The sequence below is a fragment of the Chanos chanos genome, chromosome 2, assembly GCF_902362185.1.
Source record: "Chanos chanos chromosome 2, fChaCha1.1, whole genome shotgun sequence".
NCBI lineage: Eukaryota > Metazoa > Chordata > Actinopteri > Gonorynchiformes > Chanidae > Chanos > Chanos chanos.
The window spans coordinates 21,067,381-21,091,215 of record NC_044496.1 but is presented as its reverse complement, the minus strand read 5'-3'; the positions used below and the strand labels follow the sequence as shown (position 1 = coordinate 21,091,215).

Genomic DNA, 23,835 nt, shown 5'->3' with positions numbered 1-23,835 from the left:
TCGTAGAAAGCTGCTCTTTTCAGTGAGTCAGTCATTCAGTTTGACCTTAAAGCTTTTGGCTTTGTGACTGTGAATATGCGAACGGTTTCAGTGTGAATGAGTCATTGCTCACTCAGAGCTAGATCACAACGTGCCACATGTTAGACTGAAGTGAAGTGGGCTTTTGAATAAGATCAGTCTTCGAAGGTGTACGCCCATGTCTTACATATGCAACCGGAGAGAGCTTTACAATACTAACAATTCTGCTGAAATATCTTTTTTTTTTTTTTTTCTTTATGCACAGCAAATATACAGAAAATACACAGCAAGGTCCTTTACTTAGCTGGTAGTTGAATTAGCAATAGTGGAGAGGAACTGAGTGAATATATCAAAAACAAAACTCTAAAGAATAAATCATGAATTAGGAATAGTAAGACGTTTTAGATTTCTGCAAGAGTTAAAACATCATGTGAGGAAAATACAAGTCATTTTCCTGGCTTGTTTTATGCATTTCCTTTAAAACACAAAAACAGAGTATCTGCTCCCCTGAAGATCACCGCTCATTAAAGCACTGTCCACATTTCACATGTTTCTGAGCCACAACAGAGTAGGAGTTCCTGCTGATTCAACACACACTTTAGCATTCCCTAGATATTTTTTAAAAGGAAGGACCTGAAGTAAGGCTTCTCAGTTTTCGTTTCCTGGAATGCTGGAGCAGTTCAGGATGTGAGATTGGCGAACCGGATCCCGGCTTGGATCAGCGTTTGGATAAGGTGGAATCGTAAGAGTCACTCCAGATGGATGTAAGCTCTCCGTCAGTGAGCGCGTGTCGTTTAGGGATGGAGGCACAGTTCCTGTATGATCGGCCTTGAGGCCCCGCGCTGTACCAGGAAACAGATTACAGGGGCAGACACACACACACACAGGGCAGTTCAGACAACACAGAGCAAGCCTCTCATGACCCACCGCTCCAGCCGAAGCAAGATTAGCACTCCTTTTAACACACACGTTCAAGAGGCCCCCTGAGAGACAGTGTGGACTGATGTGTTAGCATGTCTCTCCTTAGGCCTGGGGGAAAGAAGAGGTGTGCTGTGCCTGGGTGCGCGTGTGCTTACGCGTGCGTGCGTGTGTGCGTGCATGTGTGTGCGTGCTTGTGTATGTTTTTGTGCATGTTTTTGTGCATGAATGTGATGCATGCACATGATATGCACTTGGGTCTGAATGGCCACCGCCCATTTGCTCACTGTCACAACCACAGAGCTGTGAGATCAGTGGCTTTGTTGCCACTACATTAATGTCAAAACCACAACCCCTGTGGCCCTAAGACAAGCCTAGCTATTTCCACACTACTGCAGTTGGAAACATACACTCTCTTTGATGTGTTAACCTCCACTATTGGTAGGTGTTTATTATATACACATCGCTGAATCCTGATGTCTCAGGATAAAGTTTTTGCTCAGTCCATTTTTATGGCACTCCAGTCTCTAAGCACAGAGATACTTTCAAGACAATACTGTAATGATTTTGAGTGCCCCCCTTTGTTTTAAGACCTTGTCTGTCTGAACAGAGCTGAAAGGGCTGTCCAAAGTGTCGGAACAGACGAGTGCTCCCAACACCAACACAGCTCACACCACCGATCCGACGTCAATAACTGAAATTAAGTCCAAGAAATTAAATACTGTAGCCCTGTTAGGCGAAGAAGACATGTCTTTGTGAAAGCGCACGCACAAATGGACTGTGTAATCACATTGAGAGATGTTTGAGCTGAGAAAGGAACACTTGCTGATGAAGTAAATTCAGATTGGAAGAACATCAGAACTCAGAACTGTATCACACATAGTCTTCCCCATGGAGCTTTGAATAATTCTGCCCTCTTTGTTATAGGTCAAAGAAGAGATGCTCTTTGAGGCCCTGACAACTCGAAAGACAGTGACTGTTGGAGAGAGATTGATAGTGCCATACAAACTGGCAGAGGTAAGTGATGATAGTCCACAGCTGTTGTTTTTGGTTTTTGTTTTTGTTTACAATGACTAATTACTGAAGAGTATTAGTGGTACTTTCAAAACCTTATATTTTTGTGAGCACCTGACCTCCAGATATTACTTCACACAACCACTTAAGATCACAGTAGCAGTTAGCTGCTAGCTTACCGCTGTGATAGATATGAGTCTCACCTTTGCCCCTTTCATAAGATTTGCCTGTTTGGTAAAAGGCCTCTTGGGCAAATCATCTTTTGAAAATGAATTGGCCCCACTGCTGTATGGTATGTCTTTCACGCCTTGGCTCATTGTGCAAATGCTTTTCTGTGGTCTAAGTGATTCAGTAGAGTCAGCGTAACTGCTGTAGAGCATATTGCAGTTAGGACTGGCTCCCTATATTTCCTCTGCTACTTTTAAAATAGAATGTAGGCTTTATATTCTTACAGCATTTGTGAAACACATGAACGGAGTTTGCATCAGTTGCATCTGATGATTTTTTTTTTCTTATCCCTGTCTGTGATTTGTGATAAATAAACAAATTTTACATACAACTGTATGTAAAATTTGTTTATTTATCACAAATCACAGACAGGAGATACGGAGAACAGCAGATCTTTTAAAAAGTCACTTCCTCATTTTTATCCTCTTATTTTTTTCATTCGCTTAATTAATTTGATGAGTGTCATCTCAGCGTCATATTTTAAGCCTACGTATTATTGTACAGGCTTCAAAAAATGGTGTCTAAGTTATGAAACATTAGGTGTTTGATGTAAAACAATGGCAGCCCTGTATCTTTTCATCGCATATTTCACGTCATGTAGGCAGCCTCATGGACGGACAACATTCCCCTGCAATGTAATGTACATGAAGGTTTGATCAACATGACATGAGGAAACAGCGAGTGAACTGTGCTCTAGATCTGAACAAACATGCTCATGTTTAGTCTATGAGCAAAAGTGAAAAGAATGTTCTGCAACATCCCCAAATAGAGCTCTGAATAGCTCTTTATTTGAAGGGCATTTCGTTTCCCTCCTAACATCTCACCAAATTGCTGTTACTCAATGGATAACAGAGTTAAAATACATAAAAAAAAAAGCAGTAGAACTGCTCTGGGCAACATAAATACTGTGTCAAGTCTTTCAAAGCAATTTTCATGTTCTCCCCATCTCTTGATTCCCCTTATTTTCTGCTCCTCTTACTTCTCTGTCTTGTCTTTGTACAAGAGAGATTTTTGGAATAACAGACTCTGTTTAAGTCTGCTGGAGTCTCGCAGGACTGTGTCTGTTCTCTTTATTGGCCTTTACCAATCAAAGCAATGAAGAAATTGCAATGGGTTCACAGAACGGGAAACGCTTTAGAGACTACCTCAGCAGCACAACCCCTTTTGGTGAACTACATGAACTCGGAACAGAGGAAGGCTTTCAAACAACAAACTGCTACAGTACAGTATAAGACAGAAGGAACAGATGTCATAGGACAGAGAAACATGTGACCTGACACAGTAGGCTGTAATGCCAGATTTCCTGAAACCGAATCATTTTGACGAATACTTAGTTCTAAGCATCTTTGCTTTGTTTACAGATTCAGACCTAGTTTTCATTAATGCTGGTTTTGAAAATAAACACAAGCTTTGGCTCACAGTAACATTGCGGCTGAAGTGGATCCAGCTCTCAGCACGCATGCATGAATAGTCAGTGCTGAGGTGCCGAGGGAGTCAGCCTCCACGTGTGATCGCTTACCACAACATACTTCTCTCTTTCTCTCTCTCTTTCTGTATTGCGTGTGTGAGTTTGCTCCTCTCTTGTATCTGTCAAGCGCCCATTAATCAGTACTAGCGCAGATCTTCGCTCAGCTCATTGGATAGTTCACTGAATCAAAAGTTCTGATAACCCTCTCACTCTGTGAACATGTTGGCTGGCCCCTGAGAAGATATGGTGGTGCTGATACTTCTAAAGCACTTTGAAACCACTGACTAAGAAAACAGTGTCATGTTCCATTGTCACATTCTGTAAACATAATTCATAAATATAACATAAATATAAGCATTTATATTTATATTCTATAAATAATATTTATAGGATCTAAATATATGCACACACACATATATATACATATACTGTATATACACATGCATATATATGTACATACATACATATATACATTTTTTAAGCAGAGAGAATCGAGAATTTACCGGCGCGTTTTTCAATGCACTACTCAGTTGAAATGCAGAGTGAGCAGGGCCTGCATTACTTTGCACAGGTCACAGTTTTGGCATAAGGAAATATATTGTTTATGTCTGTTGTGGTCAGCTCAAATCCCTCAAGTAAGACATAGCACTGCTGCAGTAGATTGGATTGTGAGGGCCTGTGTGACATTGATGAGCATTGGAGTGTCTAATGTGATTATTCATTGCCTTAGGACGTTTGCACAGATTCTGGAGAATGCCAGCTCTCACACCTGCTTCCCACCTGCAGTTCAGGGCTCTCACACTCCTCCACTCTAGTGCTGCATCAGCTCCAGTGTTTGCTCTCATCACTGACAGACACGTGTGCTTTACTTTCTCGTATGATTCACAATGTGCAGAGCATGGGTTTTATCCCAGAAAATGCTTTTGTGGACTTCAAGGACAGAAGGAAAGAATGAGCAAGACTGATCACGACCTGTATGTGCTTTTGCTGCTCTGTTACAGGCTGGGACAGTTCGAGACTCTATGGCCAAATCCCTTTACAGTGCCCTGTTTGACTGGATTGTGTTCAGGATCAACCACGCACTCCTCAACAACAGAGACTTAGAGGAGCCAGCTAAGGTAACAAAAGGCAGTACCTTGCCTCAATTTGTGTAATTTTTTTTTTTTAAGACAATAGAGACAATAGACTTGAGAAGCACAGAAGGACAGTAAACACACATGTTACGTGGATCTGTGTGGGCTCCAACACTGCAATCCTCCAGTGCACAGCCTGGAATCACATGCACATAAAGTTCATATGTAATACGAGCACATCAGATGGGGATTTGTCTCATTGCTCTGCTCCTCCAGAGAAGGCTGATTTAATCTGTAAATTATGGATGGAGACATTATGTAATGGGATATTTTCAGCCACATGCTGTGAGATCATTTTTCTCTCCCTGCTATGTTTCTTTCTTTTTTTTTTTGTCGTTTCTCCTTTCAAAAACTTTAAAAACTTTACACTTTCTTACCTCATGCAAACCTTCTGCCATATGTTTCAATGCACTGATGCTGGTCTCCCCCTCCCCCCCCCCCCTTGTTGTTGTTTCCTGTCAGATCCTATCTATTGGAGTGCTTGACATCTTCGGTTTTGAAGACTATGAGAACAACAGCTTTGAACAGTTCTGTATCAACTTTGCCAATGAGAGGCTTCAGCACTACTTCAATCAACACATTTTTAAGCTGGAACAGGTACAACCACATCCCTTAAGTCTGATGCAGGGACAGAGAGATCACACACAGTGCTCGTCTGACACACATAGCTCAAGATTACAGACTAATAACAGATTTGCTATCAACAGTTACCACTCAAGTTGTTTTGACTACCACAGAAGAACTGCCTGCACACGATGTGACTCAGTGGTTTAACATGACTAAATGCTTAGGGATATTCTTAGGGATATTTTTTTCAGTGTATTTGTAGACTCTGGCCTCTTTAAAAATGCTTATAGCTTTTTTTCTGCTGTCCTCGCTGTTTTCAGACAACGTAGACACAGCCATAGTCCTGCTGCAGTGGCAATGTTACATGACATGTTCCTCCCCTGTTTGCTCTTTTAGCTGATCACTGAAACACAGGTTTTGACATTAGTGATTCATTCCAAGAATGCAGAGACTTACCTCTTGCATGTCATCGTTTAACGTCAAAGCAAAATCACATGCCATCCCGGAGGCTCCCTCGTGTATCGATATCTCTCATGTATGGTTATCTTGCCTTAGTAATATCTTCATTTGTTTATGTTTTTTTGTCACGTAGCATTCAGATTTACTCTAAAGGTATTTGACAGGAATAATAAGGCCTTAAAGGGCTGGCAATTACATTACAATATCTTTTTGATAATTGTTCTTAGAAGTTGAACAGTTTATATAGTGACTGGTTTGGGAGGGCATGGTGGTTTGTCATGATTACTGGGATTGTCATAGTGGATAAACTGTGCGTATGTTAGGATGACAAAATGAGGTATTGTGGACTTGACTCAAACAAAGGAGCTGTTAGAGGAGCCCTCCTTTTATAACTTAGCACCGTAACAACATGCATTTGCTCAATGAGATCATATTCCTGAAGTGACTAGTCACAAATCATGGTAATTACAACCTGTCAGAGTACTGTCCTTGTGCAACACCTTTTAAAGCGCATGTTCGTTCAAAGGAGGGATGTTTGTTTTATGCAGTTGAGAATGTACATACTGATGACTACTCTCTACACAAATTCATTGTCACAAGACACAGTATATTTACTTAAGGTGAGGGATCTATTAAAAGATGTTCTCTTTCAACTTCAACATGTTTGTAAACAGATTAAAAAAAAGACTTTTTATTCTTCATCCTACCTGGCTCGGTGACAACAAATATCTTCATGCGATTTATGACTTGAATGGACGCTCTAGAAGTTTCGGAAATGAGTGATTATGTCATGGATTTAACGTCACTTTCTTTGTGAAAGCGGCCTTTTTTTAATTTCTCACACTGAACATATGTCACTCCTCACTGACACTGATAAGAAGTTCAGAATACCTCCTGCATGTTCAGACTTCTCCTCCATCCCGGGAGGGAAATATTGGAGTGTGTCTTTCAGTCAGCTGAAGTGTGTTATGCTTGTCTAAGTATCAGATCAGATTCGTCTCGCCTCGCTGATTAGCCCCATTATTTCATCAGACACAAATCGCTGCTAGCTATTTAAAAAAGAACAGTTCTTATAACAAATGCTCAAAGTGCTCTTCGCTTCAGTGAGCGCCGCATTCACAGTCAGCCTGTCATATCCCAGTCGTTTCTAACCACACTTCTGTCCTTTACACCTGACATGATGAAAGGCTTAAGTGAACTCACTGAAGATTCAGTAATAGTTTATCGCTATGAGCAGCATACTGCAAAAGCAAAATCGTGACGATATATACTATTTTGTGACTGGTTAAGTTGTTTTAGGGTCAGTTTAGAGTGAGACAGGATAAACGTGTGTAACTGGTAAAGGACACCAGTCCACCCTCTGCTCTGGAAAGTTTATTTAAAAGTCAGTTAATCCACAGAATACAGTCTATCTAGTGTTTAGACCTGTTGGAATCAGTTGTAGCACTGTTGAAAGAACTGTTTTGCTCCTCATGGGAAATTCAAGAAGTTTATTTGTGTGTCTGGAGAAATTACCTCATAGTATGGTGATGACATTGCCTGTGTATTCTTAAAAAAAAAAAAAGTTAAAGAATGCTATGTTCTATGCCAGCTTCCAGATATGAATTGTCATGATAAATGGTAAATACAAGATCCAATAGAGGAGGTGTTTACAGGATCCCATGTCTCCTGTTACTGGCCCTGAATGTACGGGCAGGATGTTCAAACGTCACAGTCAGCTTATGTAAGAACAATAACGCTACTCTTAAACATTGTTGACATAAAACTCAGCCTATTTTGGATCGTCATACGTGTCGCCAACCCTGCGTTTGCATTCTCTTAGTTCACGTGCGACTTAACTGCATCTAGGGCTCTGGGGGAAAAAGTTCTGCAGCAGTGGTGACAGAATTAGCGGCAGCGTTTTTGCATGTGCATGCGTGTGCGGTGTGGCGGCGCTGCCCAGTGACAGGGAGGGCCCTGGGATGTCCTGACTCTTCCTCAGCTACGCCTGGCATGCATGCCATCTGCTGCTCATAAATCCTGCCCTGCTGGAGAGGCTGGCGGAAAAACCAGACACCGCACATGCTCATTATATCATTAATGGCACTTTTTCTCTCTCTCTCTCTTTTTTTTTTTTTTTTTCACCGCACCATTTATGGAGATGTTGTAAATGGATTTTATTGGCTCTCCAGAGGCTACTTGAGTTCATATTTTTTGTCAGCCAAATTGGGGACTGCGTGAAAAAGTAACGTCTGAAGCTTAACATTTGTGCCGTTGGCGCTGTTAATGTTACTTTACTTCGACAAAGTGGCGCAGTGGACGGAGATGTGTGTGCGATGAAGTCAGCAGAGATTTCTTATGCTTCTCTCTTTCCCAACCAGTTCACATCTCTGCTTAGTGCTCCCACGAGAGAGTGAATAGCTGTAATATGTGAAGCCTTCACTGTAAATGCATTGGATACAAATTACTGTGAACTGTTTTCTTTTTTTTTTTCCCCTTTTTGTGGACCAGTGTATTTTGAAACACGACAGTGAGAGATTCTTGTCTACGAGACAGGGGAGGGACCAACCAGCTGTTTTCTTCCTGTCCTGTTTGTACAACAAAAAATGCTGTGTTTAAATGCACTAGTTGGATGGAAACCTAATGTCAATGGCATTAAAGTAACTTCCCTGGAGGAATTGAAAGGGTTAGAGGTTAATGGAATGCTTTAGTAGCCAAGGACAGTAATTCACATGTTCATCAGTCCGTCATTGTCTGCTTTCATCAATGGCAACAAAGAATACAACCTCCAAAATGTGCTATAATAATGCCATTTATTACAAATCATTGAGATATGGTTAAAATATGCACTGATTTAATTCCTACAGTTCTGTACTTTTTCTGAACAGTTTTCAGTTGGATCTTGAGAAGGCAACAATATTAAAAAGAAAAAATAACGAATCTATAAATTTGCACATTTTGCACATGTTTTTCTGTCTTTTTGGTGACACTGATCATTTTGTGAAGGTCATCAAAATGTCCAAATGTTTTCAAAAGAATACGCAGTAATGGAATGGCTTTTTTTCTTTTCATTCCTTTCTTCAGATGAATAGAGCTGTATACCTTATTAGGTTATGCTGAGAAATAGCCATTAGTGACCCCTCCAGCACTCCAAGCCTTTTTTTGCTTTGTGTGTTTTTTCTGTGTGGGAAGTCATATAAGAAGTGGAGATTAGCTGGTTTGTTCTGCTGATTTTAAACTTTTTGTGTCTTAAATAGGGGAATGGGGAAGAGATTCCATTGATTTTTATTAATCCCTCATTGGATTACATCCTTTATTGTTCCATTTACTTTCCCAGCAATCCAAGGAAATGGTAAAAAACAACAAAATGTTAAGAATGCCTTTCATATTATTAAACCGCAAAGGACAGAGCTGGTCTCAGGAACGTTTCTGGAATCTAACATGAAAGCGCTTTGCCGTACTGTTGTTTTGTTGGCGTGGCAGTCAGCCAAAGACGGTGAAATGCCCACAGTGTTAAAATAAAATGTCTGACACGATGACGTACTCATCATAAAAATTGAGTACATTAAATATTGAGACTCATTATTAATTTGCTTAAAACACATTGTCAAAATAATTCACTCCCAACCAATCATATTTTCTGTCTAGCTCTACTATTATATAACTTTAAACATTAAAACATGTTACCTTACATGTCTTTTGTCGTGCTTCTTATGTGAAGACACATACCTGTAACGGGTTTTTCAAGGATAATGTTTTTTACAGCTTTTCTGAATTTCCACCGAAAACAAGTTTGATATGCTGTTGTTTCCCCCACCCCCCATCCCCTTTTCTCCCCTCAGGAAGAGTACAGGGCAGAGGGCATTACCTGGCACAACATTGATTATATTGACAACACTGGCTGCATCAACCTCATCAGCAAGAAGCCCACAGCACTGCTCCACCTACTGGATGAAGAGTGCAAGTGAGTGAAGCTTGAACTGAGCGTAATCACAGCTGACTGTGAGCAGGCTTGAGCTGTGCCATAAGATGTGGACTTACGATATGGAACAGTTTGAATTTTCTTAACCTACGTTAGCCACTGAAAACTGTGCAATCATCAGACATTTGTCTTCAGAAGCATTTTATATGTGTTGAATTTGAAACTTAAGTAAATATAAGTATGTTACATAGTTAAGGGCAAAAGAGGGGTTAATAAGCTGTTCACTGTGGTCAAAAAATAGACTCCGAGACTATTTTCAAAAGCTGTAGTATTGTCCTCCTCTGGATTTAGAAAATCAGGAATGAAATTCCTCCCACTTAAAATAGCTGGAAACCTGACTCTGTGGATCAGTGTTTTTCATAGCTCAAGTCTCTCATGTCTCGTTCTCCCTCTTCCTGTGCCTGTTGAGTTAAAGTATTGGCAGGAACTCTCATTCCTCCCAAAGCTAAAAGGACTACATGCGTTTATTAGGCTGTGTGAAGTATTCTCACTAACTGCAGTCACTGTCCCTCTGTTTGGCCACATTCACTGTGGATTGCACGATCAAATGTATCTGCAAGAGCCTAATAGCGTTACTGAGGATGTGTATTATTTTCAATCTAGATCTGCAAGTATTTAAGCATGCATTCTAGGGTTCAGTACATGAAAGAATATGCAGTAATTAAAGTAAATCCCAACTGCATGTAAAGCTAATATTTACAAAAGTCAAATGTAATGGCTAGATGGTTTCTCATTACATTGCTAAATTGGTCTCTTGTCATTTTGTTGTTTTGCTCTTTATTGAATTGCTGTGTCTAATTCCCCTTTCCAAAGCAGAGGGCTTTTTTTTTTTTAATCAGCACCACTCAAACTGTTCTGATTGTATTGTAATCAAGAGCAAGAGGCTTGACTGTGTGGTATATTACTTTCATTCAGCAGCTCTCGGGCCTGTTCATTAACATTATTCAGCTGACTGCTCTGTGCTCCAAGAGAAATTGAGCATGTAAAAAGTAGTGTGCTCTAGCTCTTAACTGAGTAATGAGCTCACTTCCTTTGTTGTCTTCACTCTTGTCATCAGCAGGATGATAGCTTACCATGTGTGCTGCAGACTAGAAGCTTCCATGCAATGTGTTTAACATGTTTCAGTGTTAATGCCATTGGTCATCCTGGGATCTCTTTATCGTTGTAGCTTCCCACAGGCCACCAATCAGACACTGCTGGATAAGTTCAAGCGACAGCATGAGGGGAACATCTACATCGAGTTCCCTGCAGTTATGGAGCCTGCTTTCATCATCCGCCACTACGCTGGCAAGGTCAAATACGGTGTCAAGGTGAGTACCGTGTCCTCTTTTTGCTTTGTGCTGTCAAAAGAGTAGCAACTCGCCAGAGTGCATCTGACATCCCCAGATCACAGTTACGCAATCACTCTGCTGTCCTTGCTACTGCAGACAGGGAAATAATACACACTGGTGAAATGATGCATCAGGAATTACACTTACATACTTTAATCTGGGCTTCAGAACTGTCCAGGTTTTAATCAGAGTTGTGAAAACTGTTCTCTTTAAGTATTGCAAAATTAATCACTGGTTTTTATCTCCCTTTAAAGAAACATCATTTTTTGCTGGTTTCTCTCACTAATTTGGTGCACAATTCCTGGAACTGTTGAGTCTATGTTACTCTGAAAACAAATCTGGTGTAAACTATGGGGGTTTGAGTAGGAGCACACAGTAGGACAGTAATACTGAGGTCCTACTCAGCTGAGAGGTTGTTGTGCAATAAAATACATCTCCCTGGAAGGCCTGAAACAATGTCTGAGTGTCTTTTTTCTCCTTTTGTAATTTAGGAATTAAAGGTTCACACTAGAAATTCAGTTTTGAAATCTCGTAGATCCTAGTAAGATCAGTAGGTGTCTCTGCTCCTGAGTATAAAGAAACTTGTAGGTTTACTTTTGGATTATGTTCTTTTTATAACTGAAGTTCAGTTAATTATTTCCATTTATGCTATTTTAGTTACTCTACATCATATTTTTGTCATTCTATTTGGACCGTCTTGGCAGGTGTGTTTCTTCAGTGTTTTATATAATGCGGTTTTGACAGTACCTGTCACTTTTCTTAGTAGCACCCCTCCCCCCCTCTGGTATGGGTGACCATGTTCGCTTCCTGATGAGAATATGATGTGAGTGTTGTAAATTCTTTCTTAACTGTTTGTCTTGCCTCCGCCCTCAGGATTTTAGAGAGAAGAACACAGACCACATGAGGCCGGACATTGTGGCTCTCCTTAAGAGCAGCAAGAATGCATTCATATGCGGCTTGATTGGCATTGACCCGGTAGCCACTTTCCGCTGGGCTGTGCTCAGGGCCTACTTCAGGGCTGTGGTGGCTTTCAGGGAGGCAGGAAAGAGACGTGTGGAGAGGAAGAGCGGTGAGTTCTCAGCTCGTCTAACACACGGCTTGACCCACTTATACCTCAGCATTCACACGAGTGGACAACCCTGGAGCTAAACGCATACACACACACACACACACACACACACACACACACACACACACACACGGTTTGAGTCCTTATATAGAACACAAGCTACAGTAGATCCTTCGTGTGTCCTTGTTCTGCTGCTGTGTGGCTTTAGTTTACACTTCACTGGCACAAGCAACAGTCTTCTCGTGAAACCGCTAGTGATCTGGCTGGGTTTGTGAGCAGGCCAAGCTGTGTTAGCTCATCTTTTGAACGTGCACATATGCATTGCAGTGTTCCTGTCGCTTCAACTAGCATTTTACCTCCTTATACTTTTTTCAACTTCTTTTAAAAATACTTTTCTCTCTCACTACTCTAATGAAATGCTTGATTGTGCCATCTTGTAGGACGGTCTACTCTCACTGTGCCACCTATGTAAGACTGATTGTGCTTATTATGACAGACATCTTCTGTTTCCACAGTAGCCAAGCAGTAGAGACCAGATATTTGTCCTTTCATCTTGAGTAGAGCTTTTTGGCTGACCTTTAACAGTCCATAAGAGATGTCACCATTCTCCATTTTAAACTGAGAATGTTCCATACCCTAAACAGCTGCATGGTGGTCTCCTCACAGCTTCACGACTGAAATAATCGAGTGATATCTGAATTCTCGTTAACGTTACTTTTTCAAAAACTTCCTTGTAAGGCACGCCATGTAATTGAATGAAATTACTGTCGAAGTCACGATGCAGTTGACTGCAGAGGTGTATGGGTGTGTAAGCTAATTGCAGGTGACATCATACTCCCTAAAATAGCAGATGTGTTTATATGACTCCGGGGTGGGATGGGAAGGCACCAGATAAACTGTCATAGTCGGTCAGAGCCAGGAACGTCTCTGCTGCAACTACTGCCATTTGAATGTGTCTCTCCTGTGGAAGCTTTGCAGGTGATTCTTGTAGACTGCGCTCTTATTCCTCGTCTAATCTGTCTCTTTTCTCTCTCTCTCTCTCTTTCTCTCTCTCTCTCTCCCCCTCTATCTCTCTCCCTCTCTCTCTCTCTCTCTCTCTCTCTCTTTCTCTCTCTCTCTCTTTTGTTTTTTTTGTTTGTTTGTATGTTTTGTTTCTCTTTTGCTTCCCAAGGGCATGATGATGCTGCTCCATGTGCAGTTGTGAAAAGTGTGGATAGTTATAGCTTTCTGCATCACCCTGTGCATCAGAGAAGCTTAGAGATCCTGCAGAGGTGCAAAGAGGAGAAGTACAGTAAGGCTGCCTTTCCACTTTCCTCTCTCCTCAATCTGAGCATCCTGGGGGAACTCTGAGGGCACCAGCTGCATTAGTTAACGAATCTCTTTCTCTCCCTCTCTCTCTCTCTCTCGCTCTCTCTCTCACTGTTGACTCATATTGAATCTCTCAGCTGGCCCATTTCACCTAGTTTTCACAAATTCATCCACCCTGTCCAGACCTTCTGCATTTATCCCATTACAGACACTGTCCATTCGTCATATCACAGTAGTCACCTCTTAACCACGTACTGTGCTGCTGGAATACTTTGAGTCCAGTGACTGTATACAGACAATGTACTAATTACGTAAACTTCCCCATTTGATTTAATGTTCGTACTGGTCATGCTGGTGTCCCTCACTCATCTAACCCTGTGTCTGCTCTGCACTTGTCTGTGTCTCTGTCTTGCATGATGTTGTTTTATGGGCCTGAACATGTCCATTTCTAACCAACTGCACTAAATACTACTGCAGCATATTGCCATCTTACTCTGTCCTGTATTCAACAATAATGAGTATTCATATCACTAGGAGAAAAAAAGGCTACACTTGACATTTTTACACTTTGCCATGTAGGAAACCCCTTTAAAAACAGCATCATGTGTCATTGACCTCACTAATGAGTCATGCCATATATTTATTCCAACAGATGTTTCAACGAACATTTGGTACTGTGAGAGTGCACACCAACAAGTGTATGCTTGTATTGTAGCCTTTATTAGCTTACAGCAAGTGTTGTAGTAGTATGGTATGTAGCAGCAATATGGGTTTCATGAAGTCCTGTGTCTGACAATCTTCAGTGGAGTGTGAGTGCAAACCAAAGATTATCTTTAATGTTTTCAAAATATTCTCAAGTATATGTTAAGACATGCTGTTGTCACATATTGTTATCATTTTGCATCATACTCACTGAATATCTTTGCTGACTTTATAGCATGTTTACTGTAATGGATATAATAATCACACTTTAAACTAAACTTTTGAGAGCAATATCATGTATCATACTTATAATCATGGTACTCTAAGGTCTAAGGACTAACTTCAAATTCACTCTCCATTTTTCTAATTGGTGCATAAAAGCTCACTCTCTGCCAATAAACACTTCCATTCGTCATTGTTTGCTTTCTTTTGTTTTTGTTTTTTTTTTTGACCTGTGTGTGTGTGTGTGTCTGCTGAACATGTGCTCTTTTTTTACGGGTCAGGTGTGTCCAGAAAGAATCCTCGCGCTCCGCTCGCTGATCTCCACGGCAGTAACACTCTGAACGAACGCTCCTCACGGTATGGGCATCGCATTCATGTTTCGAGCTCTAGACTTGATCTTCTTGACTTGAATAGCATTCCAGTTTTATTCCACAATACTCTACTTCACTTCAGCTCCCCCCCTCATGTCAAATCGCTCATCCTCAGTAACAACCGTGATTAAATAGCAGAGGAAATGAAATTTCCCCCCATACATTCTTAGTGTATGCACTCACAATGCGAGTAAGTAATGAAAGCATTGAGGATGAGCCCCATGTCAATACTTACAAGGGTTGTTAAGTCCACAGCGTGGTTGTACATACCGACTGGTGATGACTCTGCCGTGACCCAGAAGACACTTGTGGCCTCAGGAGCCTCATACTTCTTTAATGACTACAGGGCACTGAGATTAGTGCTCATGTCCTGAGCAAGTGGCAAGGGCCATGTTCACAACGACTCTTTTGTTTGGCTGGGCCCTGGCCGTAAAGTCCTCCTAATGTGATTTGCAACCACACACACTTTCTCAGTTAGTAAGTGACCACTAAACCCCATGCAGCTGCTTCCTGCGTGATGTCAGACTGCAGTTATGCGTTTGGAGGACGAGCCTGTGGCTGATAAACATTTGCTCTCTGCAGGGTCCATTTTAACATACTGTACTGTCCCTGCATGTACAGCATCCTTTTAAATTGCATCCAGCCTGAGCAGCACCTCACTGCCTCCCTGTCTCAGTAAACAGGATTTTAGGCTGTTTCTGATAGGGGCCCCGGAGCTTTCCACAGCATCTGGTTCTGATTAATGTTAAGAGAGACTGCTCGAGTTTTATGTTGCACACTTTGTTCAAAAGAAGATTTCTGCCAGTTTGGTCAAATGAATCTGATATACAACATATAGATTTTTTTCCCCCTTTGTCTTTATTGCTATAGGATCCAGAGGCCAGAGTCATTATGTTCCTTCTTACTGTGACACCGGACTAATGCTAATCTCAGCTCAGTTTCACTTTGGTGTACTGTAGCAGGCTTGTAGTATTTATAGACCCAGATTGCAGCTGAGGAAAGTTTATTTATTTCCACAAGGTCTTTGGCTTATATTACAGTATGGAAGTTCTATTATTTATAGTCCCATTGGTCAGTATTCTAATGCATGCCAAGAGTTTAAATCACCCAAACTTATTGGGCCACCTAAAACGACTCCAAAAATGCCCCCTTATGTGTGCTTTGGGCGTCACCACCTCCTTTACGTATTTAAAGCCTAACTGCGTGGACTGTACACGCAAGCCTATGATGTTCTACAGGGTCCTTTTCACTGTAAGACAAACCCACCTAATGTAGAATCCTTTTCACTGTAAGGCAAACCTACCTAATGTAGCCATGGAAGTCTATAGAGCACAAGCATCCCTTTATTAGGATGGCTGTGCACAGGTTAAAGTTCATGAGCCTGCTCGTGGAATTAAGAAGAGAAAAAAAAATCATGAACTGTATGCTTTTCTTTCTTCTTTTTTTAAACCACAAGACAAAACATTGCAAAACTCTTGGCATTCAGATTGCGTCGTTAAAAGAAATACTCAAGAGACCTCCCTGGCGCTTTGTTTAACTGCTTCTGCTCTCACCAACAAACAAGCCTGTGTCTGATGCAAACCAACAAAGCGTGAGACTTAAAGCAGTTTAAAGCGGTTTTAAATGTTGGGAATAGCGAGTCCATCATGTCATGTGGAAAAAAAATACCAGCATGTAATTTTCCCAAACATCCATACATCCCAAACATCCATTGTTTTCACATATAGTACAATTCTGAACCTCTTCATTTTAAACAGCTTTTACAACCCAGAAATCTGGTAAAGAGCTTCCCTTCGTATGGGTGTTGGGTCTAGAATCCCGTTGGTCACATCCCTGTGCTCGCTGTGTGTGGTTTTTGTGAGGAGTTTTAAATCATGTATGGGGTTGGAAAATAAACCTCTCCGCACTCACGGCCTGCGAACTGGCCCTTCAAGACAGATGGATTCTGTTCCTCCGTCCCTTGACACCATAAATAGATTCAGTAGATTGTCTTTTTTCTGTTTTTTTGTGTCTTTTTTCTAAGTCTAAGTGGTTTTTGTTATATGGTTTTCTCTAGGATTAGGGCTAACCCCTCTGACCACTTTGCAGATACAGGGGTATGTGTTTGTTCAGGCACTGAGGTAAACAGGGCTAATCTTGCAGCCAGTGCTGAACTGGTATGGTACAGACAAAATTCAGTGCTGTGAAACCTACCTTGCCTCATTTACTTTACGCAATAACGAATGCATAGCAAAAAAAGCCTTGAAACATCTGCCAGACAAGCAAACTTCTTAGAAAAAGACGACAATAAGGTTATATCTGGTAGGTTGTTGCGAACAGTACTCTGGTCGGTGTTGTGCTATAGTGTTATAACAGGTCACTGAGGTGAGTTCGAGTAAAGTTAAGTAAAGAGATATTTATCTGTGTCCATTTGTGTTGTCACTAACAGGGAGGGCTGGAACGGCCGGAGGCAAAGCCGTCTGTCCTCCTCTGGCTCCCTCACAGAAGAGGATGGCATTTTTGTAAACTCCACCAGCAGCAAGCTTTTGGAGCGAGCCCACGGTATCCTAATGTAAGAATCCTGTCCAAAGTTTACCACGACTGTTTAAAGTGCAGTCAATTAACACTCCACTGGAGTCAACTGCAGAGATGTGTTGATTGTTTTAACCAAACTGTTTTCATTCAAACAGGAGGAATAAAAACTACAAGATGAAACCTAGTCTTCCAAAGGTAAACTCTCTCTATTATGTCTGTTGCATTTTAAACTTAGTTTAAGTAGTAGTATTTTATTTGTTATTTGGTGTGCTGTTAAGGATTCATTGTGTTCTGTGTTTGGTGTTACAGCATTTGCTGGATGTTAAATCCATGAAGTATTTGAGTAACCTTACGTTACATGACCGCATCACTAAATCACTGCTGCACCTTCACAAAAAGAAAAAACCTCCCAGTATTAGTGCTCAGTTCCAGGTCAGTAAAACTCTCTGTTTTATGCTCCCTCTCTTCCCATGACATCCTTTTCTTGTTCTCTTTTCTTTTCTTTTTCTTTATCTCTTTTTAATAAAAAGGATCTAGAGGAAATTACATTATCATTAGTGTTTGTAATATTCTTGTTAATTTCTGAAAATACCAAGTATTGACAGCAACTGGCACTTTGTTATTGAAACTGTGGTGTCATCCTCTATACACCACTACATATATCATCTGTTATCTGGGCTTAAAAAGGTTTTTGACACATCAAGTTCAGAGTTATCAGAACTTTGTCCGTTTCTCATGCTGGTGGTCACAGCCGCTTTTCCTCCCAGAGAGAGAAGAAAAAGCACAAAACACCCACTGCATTCTGCAGCCATGTGGCCTCTGGCAGCCTGCCTGCACAAATGTGTGGATGACTTCACTTCCCACATCCTGTTGTGTATCTGATTGCTTTCATTTTGGGAAATGGGAAAGTAAATTCCTGACCACCAGAATAGCTGATCTCCCACACACACCTTGCCTGTTTCACTAGCACATGCTGGCCTCCGGAGGATCTCCACTGATCCACTCACCCTCCTCATCCTCACAGAGCAGTTTAGACTGCTTTTTCTCACTCTGTTAACACTAGACCACAACACTGACACCAGGAGGTCTTTTGTGCACATCCAGACACACAGTAGGTCCAGGAATAGAGTGTGAATGCCATTAACAGTAAACAAACAAAGGTTAACCCCAAACCCTGATTCAGCATTTACATATTTTTTTTAAGTTGCTAAAATGTTTAATACCTTTGCTGATCTGTTTGTCTTTCACCCCTTGAAGGCATCCCTCAATAAGCTGATGGAGACACTAGGCCAATCTGAGCCCTACTTTGTGAAGTGCATCCGGTCAAATGCAGAGAAGGTGTGTGTCTTAGCTCGACTAAATTTTAGCTTGGACCAATGTTACAAAACCACAGCGAAAGTAACATCATTCAGTTTGTAGAGATGTTTCTGTCAATTCTGGCTTTTCTCACTCTCTCTAATCCAACCTTTATCCAACTCTGTCTCCACACAAACAGCTTCCCTTGCGTTTCAATGACTGCCTTGTGCTGAGGCAGCTTCGTTACACAGGCATGTTGGAGACTGTGCGCATACGACAATCAGGCTACAGCATCAAGTATACGTTTCAGGTGAGTTGGAAGAACAGCTGAAGGAAACACTCATTGTGTTCCCACTATAGACAAACAGACATACACTGCTGTGGTTATAAAACTGGTCTGTGTGTCATTTTCCAGGAAAGACGAAACAAGGGGCAAATGCTTCAGATGTTTATTAGTGTGTGATGTTAACTTTTCCTTGTTTTGAAGGGTGTAGATCAGTTGATGCAATTTCCTGTGTTCTTGCAAGTTCAGGGTATCCAAGGCTTAAATCAGTTTTTCCAGATTTTCACATCCATGCCTGGGTGTGGCCTGGTGCTGCCATTTGCTATGTTACTCAGTGGATCATTGCCTCCCTTACCAGCGTATTCATGTTAGTAATATGAATGGATTTATCTGAAGGTATTTAGAAAACTTTAAGCTGCACTGCAGGTGATTCAAATTCATCTGCCCAACATCATTTGAATTGACTTCTGTTTCATGTTGTGCATGTCTACGTAACTACTTTTCCAGCTTTGCCTGTATGTCAGTATGAGTGCTCTAGAAAAATGAGATCATTTAAAAGGGCAGTCCTGAGTGTAGTTCTGAGTGTTTTTCATAAGCTTTGTAATAATGATAAAACCCCTGCTGTGACTCAGTGACTGTTACGCCCTGAATGGAAGTGTCTTCATCCCTCTGAATTCCCCAGCATATGAAAAACATTGTTGTGATTGATGAATGTCTGGACAGTGTGCTCACCTAAGATGAGGGCAGTCTGACTCTCTGAACACAGGCTTTGTACTGTCTGTAATGAGACTGCCCTGTAATAATTACATAAACACAGCATCTGCTCCCCATGCCACCCCCTGCAGCCTGCAGCAAAGGCTTCTTGTGTTCCTCTCTGTGAGAGAACTGGCTACAGCATATTTTACCAGTGATACTGATCTCCCCAAACACATCCAGCAAATATTTCTAAAGCCACATGTATACGTAGGATAGGAAGCATTTGTTCCATTTCTCACAGAGATGCACATGTGGACCTGCTTTGATGTTTTTTGCTTCAGCCAAGAGAGGAGTTCTTATCACCTTGTGTTCTTTATTTTCTTGTCTCTGTTTGTTAGGATTTTGCTCATCACTTCCATGTGCTGTTACCTGAGGGGACCCATGCAACTCGGGAGGGCATCAGAAACTATCTGTGCCAGGTGGACCTGGCTCCTGATGGCTTCCAAGTGGGCCGCACCATGGTAGGGGGTCATAAAATTCTTATTATTTGGAATGATCTCATGTTACTAAACCAAAGGAGTAAAGTCTAAAGGACATTTTGCCATTTCATAGTTATAGTGATAATTGCTTGTGTTTTACATCTGTTGGGTATTACTGTCAGATAAATATTGATAGATATGGAGAGCCAGGCTGTTTTGTGATATCTTAAGTGAATCAGCAGTAATGTTTCTCTTGGAGAGACACAGTGTTATTGAAGGCCAGAACACACTAAAGTGTGTAATTCCTTTCGGATGATGCGAAATGTCCTCTCCCAGGCTTCACTGCCCACACATACAATTAGCATTCCTGAATGTGGCATTTGGGGATGTCCCTTTGATCGTCTATGATTGTGTTCGTGTGTGTCCGCATGTGTGTCCATGCATGTGTACGTGTATATCAGGTGTTCATACGTGAAACAGAGCGCCAGCGACTTCAGGACCTGCTCCATCAAGAGGTGCTGCGGAGGATTGTTAACCTGCAGCGACGCTTCAGAGCCCTGCGGGAAAGGAAGAACTTCCTTAGGATGAGACAGGCTGCTTGCCTAATCCAGGTACGTCCACTACCAACTGCTCACTCTTCACTCTCTAGATATTGCTTAGGGCAGTCATACAGTGTAATACTGTACTCCTCCGGCAGCGCATGCTGACTGCTGCAATGAAAAGAATATCTGTATTTGTATTTCGTGGCTCTGAATAATGATACATGTTTTGTGGTGGTATGGGGGGGATTTGCTGTGGTGATTGTGGGAGAGTTATAATTTGTTGAAGGACTTGATGTGTAGGCATGACTATATGAGTCAGGCATGTGTTTGCCCATTTAAAGAGACTTTTCAGAATCTCAGTTTCTCTTGGAACTTGTCTTTGGCTTGCTGAAAGCAAACAATGGTTTTATGAGCTTTGCTTAACTGAACAAAAATAAACATGTTCAATTCAGTATTCTGTCGAAGGGCAGAAATTGAGAGAAGACCTTGCAAAACTAAACAGTGTATTTGAATTTCATTGAAAATAAACTTTAAGAAGAATTGTCAGCATAGTTAGAGTATAGCAAAAGTCAGATTGTCAGAACATTTCAAGTAAATGCAAAGATTGTCCTTGATGAATAAACACATTTTCACTTTCATTTTATTTTGAAATTACTGGTAAACTTATATCACAACAATACAATGTAAAGATAAGTTTAAAATGCTTTTTAATGCTCTTTAATCTTAAAGTTTATTTTGAATAGTACATTGTTAACTCACATTCATGCCCAATGACTCACATTCATGGTATGAGATATATGTAAGGATTAATATTGGCATAAGTCCAGGGAGATTCTCTTTACCATTCATATTTCTATAAACTTTGATTCACTGCGCACTTTCAGCCAATCTGTGTTGTTCTCCCCATCTTCATTTGTAGCATTGGTGGCGGCACTGTCAGCTGAGGCAGAGAGAAGAGGGACTAGAGTATGACCTCATTCTCCAGCAGGGGGCACTGTGTATTCAGACAGCCTGGCGAGGATACAGAGAGCGCCGCAATTTCTTGCTGTGGAGAGAAGCAGCTTTGGTCATCCAGAGGAGCTGGCGGCTATACTGCTATCGACGGGGGCAGGCAGCTCGTACAATCCAGGCTGCCTGGCGTAGCCATAAGGCCAGGGAGGGCTATCATCAGCAACGCAGAAGAGTAGTCCTTCTGCAAGCAGCAAGCAGAGGCTACTTGGCAAGACAGAGGTAACCCACTGCTCACCCCACAGAGGACTGCTTTGTTAAGAGAAGTTGCTTAATAGCGCATGCAGTTCATTGGACTCCAAAATGACCAGGATCAGCCCTATCCACAGCCTAAGCTTTTTCATGCCTAGGTCTTACTGGTAGTCTGCCAAGCAAAAATCTCCTGATTGGTTGAAAACTGACATTATATAATCACACAGCGTTAAGTAGTTGCTCTGGACTTAGAGAAGTGTAGAGTTGTTTCTTGAGTTTTCCATTTCGATTTGACTGAACTGCTACCACTTTGTTAGATGATTCTACTTTTATTATTAACCAGAGTTTTCACATTTTGGCATTTAATGTACATGTACTTGTACTTAAGACAGGATGTGCATTGTTTTATGCTCACTCTAGATGTATAATACTTCAGCAAATGTTGCTTCCCAACAGGTTAAGACAGCTGAGAGAGCAGAAGCTGAAAGATTCTTTGCTGGTGAATGGACAGACCAGCCCATCTCCAGAAGAGGGGAAGTTGACGATCATGGGGCTGGACCTAAGCACCTGGGAAGACAGCTCATATGAGGAGAGGGAGAAGACCCAGGAGCTCCTCAGCAGTCAAGTGGAGGGCTCCCAGGAGGAGGTGCACAAGGAAGTCACAGAGGAGGTGCAAGAGGGCACCAGAGATGTGAGGAGTGAGGAGGCAACAGCAAGACCAATACCTCAGGTGGTGGTCAGAGAGAGGACACGGACGCTGGATGACTCTAATCAGAAAACAAGAGCTAAAAGGGAGAGCCGGCGAATGCGAGAGCTGGAGCAGGCCAAGTTCAGCCTGGAGCTTCTGAAAGTACGCTCCACAAGTGGGGTGGCTACATCTGATGAGAGGCGTTGGTCAATGGAGCTGATGAGTGAGAGTGCACATTCCCCTCAGGGTACACCCGACAGCCAGAGCTCAAAAGGCAGTTTTGAGCTGCTTAGTGTGGAAGACTACCCAAAGGACAAGCCAGTTACTGCTGAGGCTGAAGAGATCAGCTCTCTCTCCTCAGGCCAAGACCAACAAGAATTCTTTTCAAGCAGTCCTAAATCCACTCATCCTTTGGAGCCTGTGCCACAAGGTGTACTTTCTAGCAGTCCCAAAGTAGAAACAGCCAGTCATCCTTCAACACCCAAATTGGAAAACTCCCTCCCAACTTTCTATGTCCCTCCAGTTGAGAGCATCTCTACGGTGCAAAAGCCTAGTGAGGACTCTGAGAGTCCCAGTAAACCTGTGAAGGAAAGGAGAGAGTCTTCACGCAGACCCTTGGTCGTGGTCATCAGCATGCAGAAGGAGACTGTGCTGGATGAAGCTGAAATGAAGCACCTAGAGGTTCGAGACAGCGCTGCCCAGACCAGTGAGCCAGTCAGTCCAGCGCAGCCAGACAGCAGCAGCATGGCTTTGCTGGAGAAGCTAGAAAAGATGAATGAGGAGAAAGAAGAACGGCAGAAATACCAGCAACAACAGAATGAGAAGCAGATGATGGAGCAGATTCGGCAGCAGAAAGAGATATTGGAGAAGCAGCGTAAGTATTTTGAGCTGCACGAGAGGGAGATGTTTGAGAAGCAGAGAGAGGAGGCACTCCAGAGGATTGAACAGAGCAGACAAGAGGGATCTGGAGGAAGAACAGACAAGCCCAGTTTTGGCTTCATGGACAGAGGCCCTGCTCCAATAGCACAGCCAGAATCAGAGTTTATCTCACAAACAGAGGTTCAAGGTAAAGAGCCGACTCCCTTTGACATGACCAGAGACATGTCCAAAGATCGACGGAATGTGCCAGAAGGTTGGGCACCAAAACTGACTCTGGAGACCCGAGAGGGTGCTAGCAGAGCGAGGCCGCACAAGAAACCCCCTACTCAGAGCGTCAATATAAACATGATGGAAAGGCCAGGAAACATGTTCTTTTCTCCCAAGGAGAAGACCACCTTTTCAAAGTGAGTTTCTCAAAAAGACAACTTGTGATTTTAGCCTGCCATTCACCACAGTGCACAGTCGACTTAACCACTGATTTTGTTGCAG

At 41.9% G+C, this 23,835-nt stretch overlaps 1 protein-coding gene across 1 annotated transcript in view; it reads left to right on the top strand.

Moving 5' to 3' along the window:
* The window catches only part of myo9aa (myosin IXAa), a 60,484-nt gene that overhangs the window by 28,792 nt on the left and 7,857 nt on the right, over positions 1–23,835 (top strand). The window contains exons 8-24 of the mRNA XM_030764690.1: positions 1,864–1,953; positions 4,648–4,764; positions 5,242–5,376; positions 9,627–9,748; positions 10,935–11,076; positions 11,971–12,166; positions 13,338–13,457; positions 14,680–14,755; positions 17,198–17,320; positions 17,439–17,478; positions 17,593–17,715; positions 18,541–18,621; positions 18,779–18,889; positions 19,957–20,079; positions 20,499–20,648; positions 21,499–21,809; positions 22,236–23,750. Of these exons, the coding sequence (XP_030620550.1) occupies positions 1,864–1,953; positions 4,648–4,764; positions 5,242–5,376; positions 9,627–9,748; positions 10,935–11,076; positions 11,971–12,166; positions 13,338–13,457; positions 14,680–14,755; positions 17,198–17,320; positions 17,439–17,478; positions 17,593–17,715; positions 18,541–18,621; positions 18,779–18,889; positions 19,957–20,079; positions 20,499–20,648; positions 21,499–21,809; positions 22,236–23,750 (3,575 nt within the window). The remainder of the gene's footprint in view (positions 1–1,863; positions 1,954–4,647; positions 4,765–5,241; positions 5,377–9,626; positions 9,749–10,934; positions 11,077–11,970; positions 12,167–13,337; positions 13,458–14,679; positions 14,756–17,197; positions 17,321–17,438; positions 17,479–17,592; positions 17,716–18,540; positions 18,622–18,778; positions 18,890–19,956; positions 20,080–20,498; positions 20,649–21,498; positions 21,810–22,235; positions 23,751–23,835) is intronic.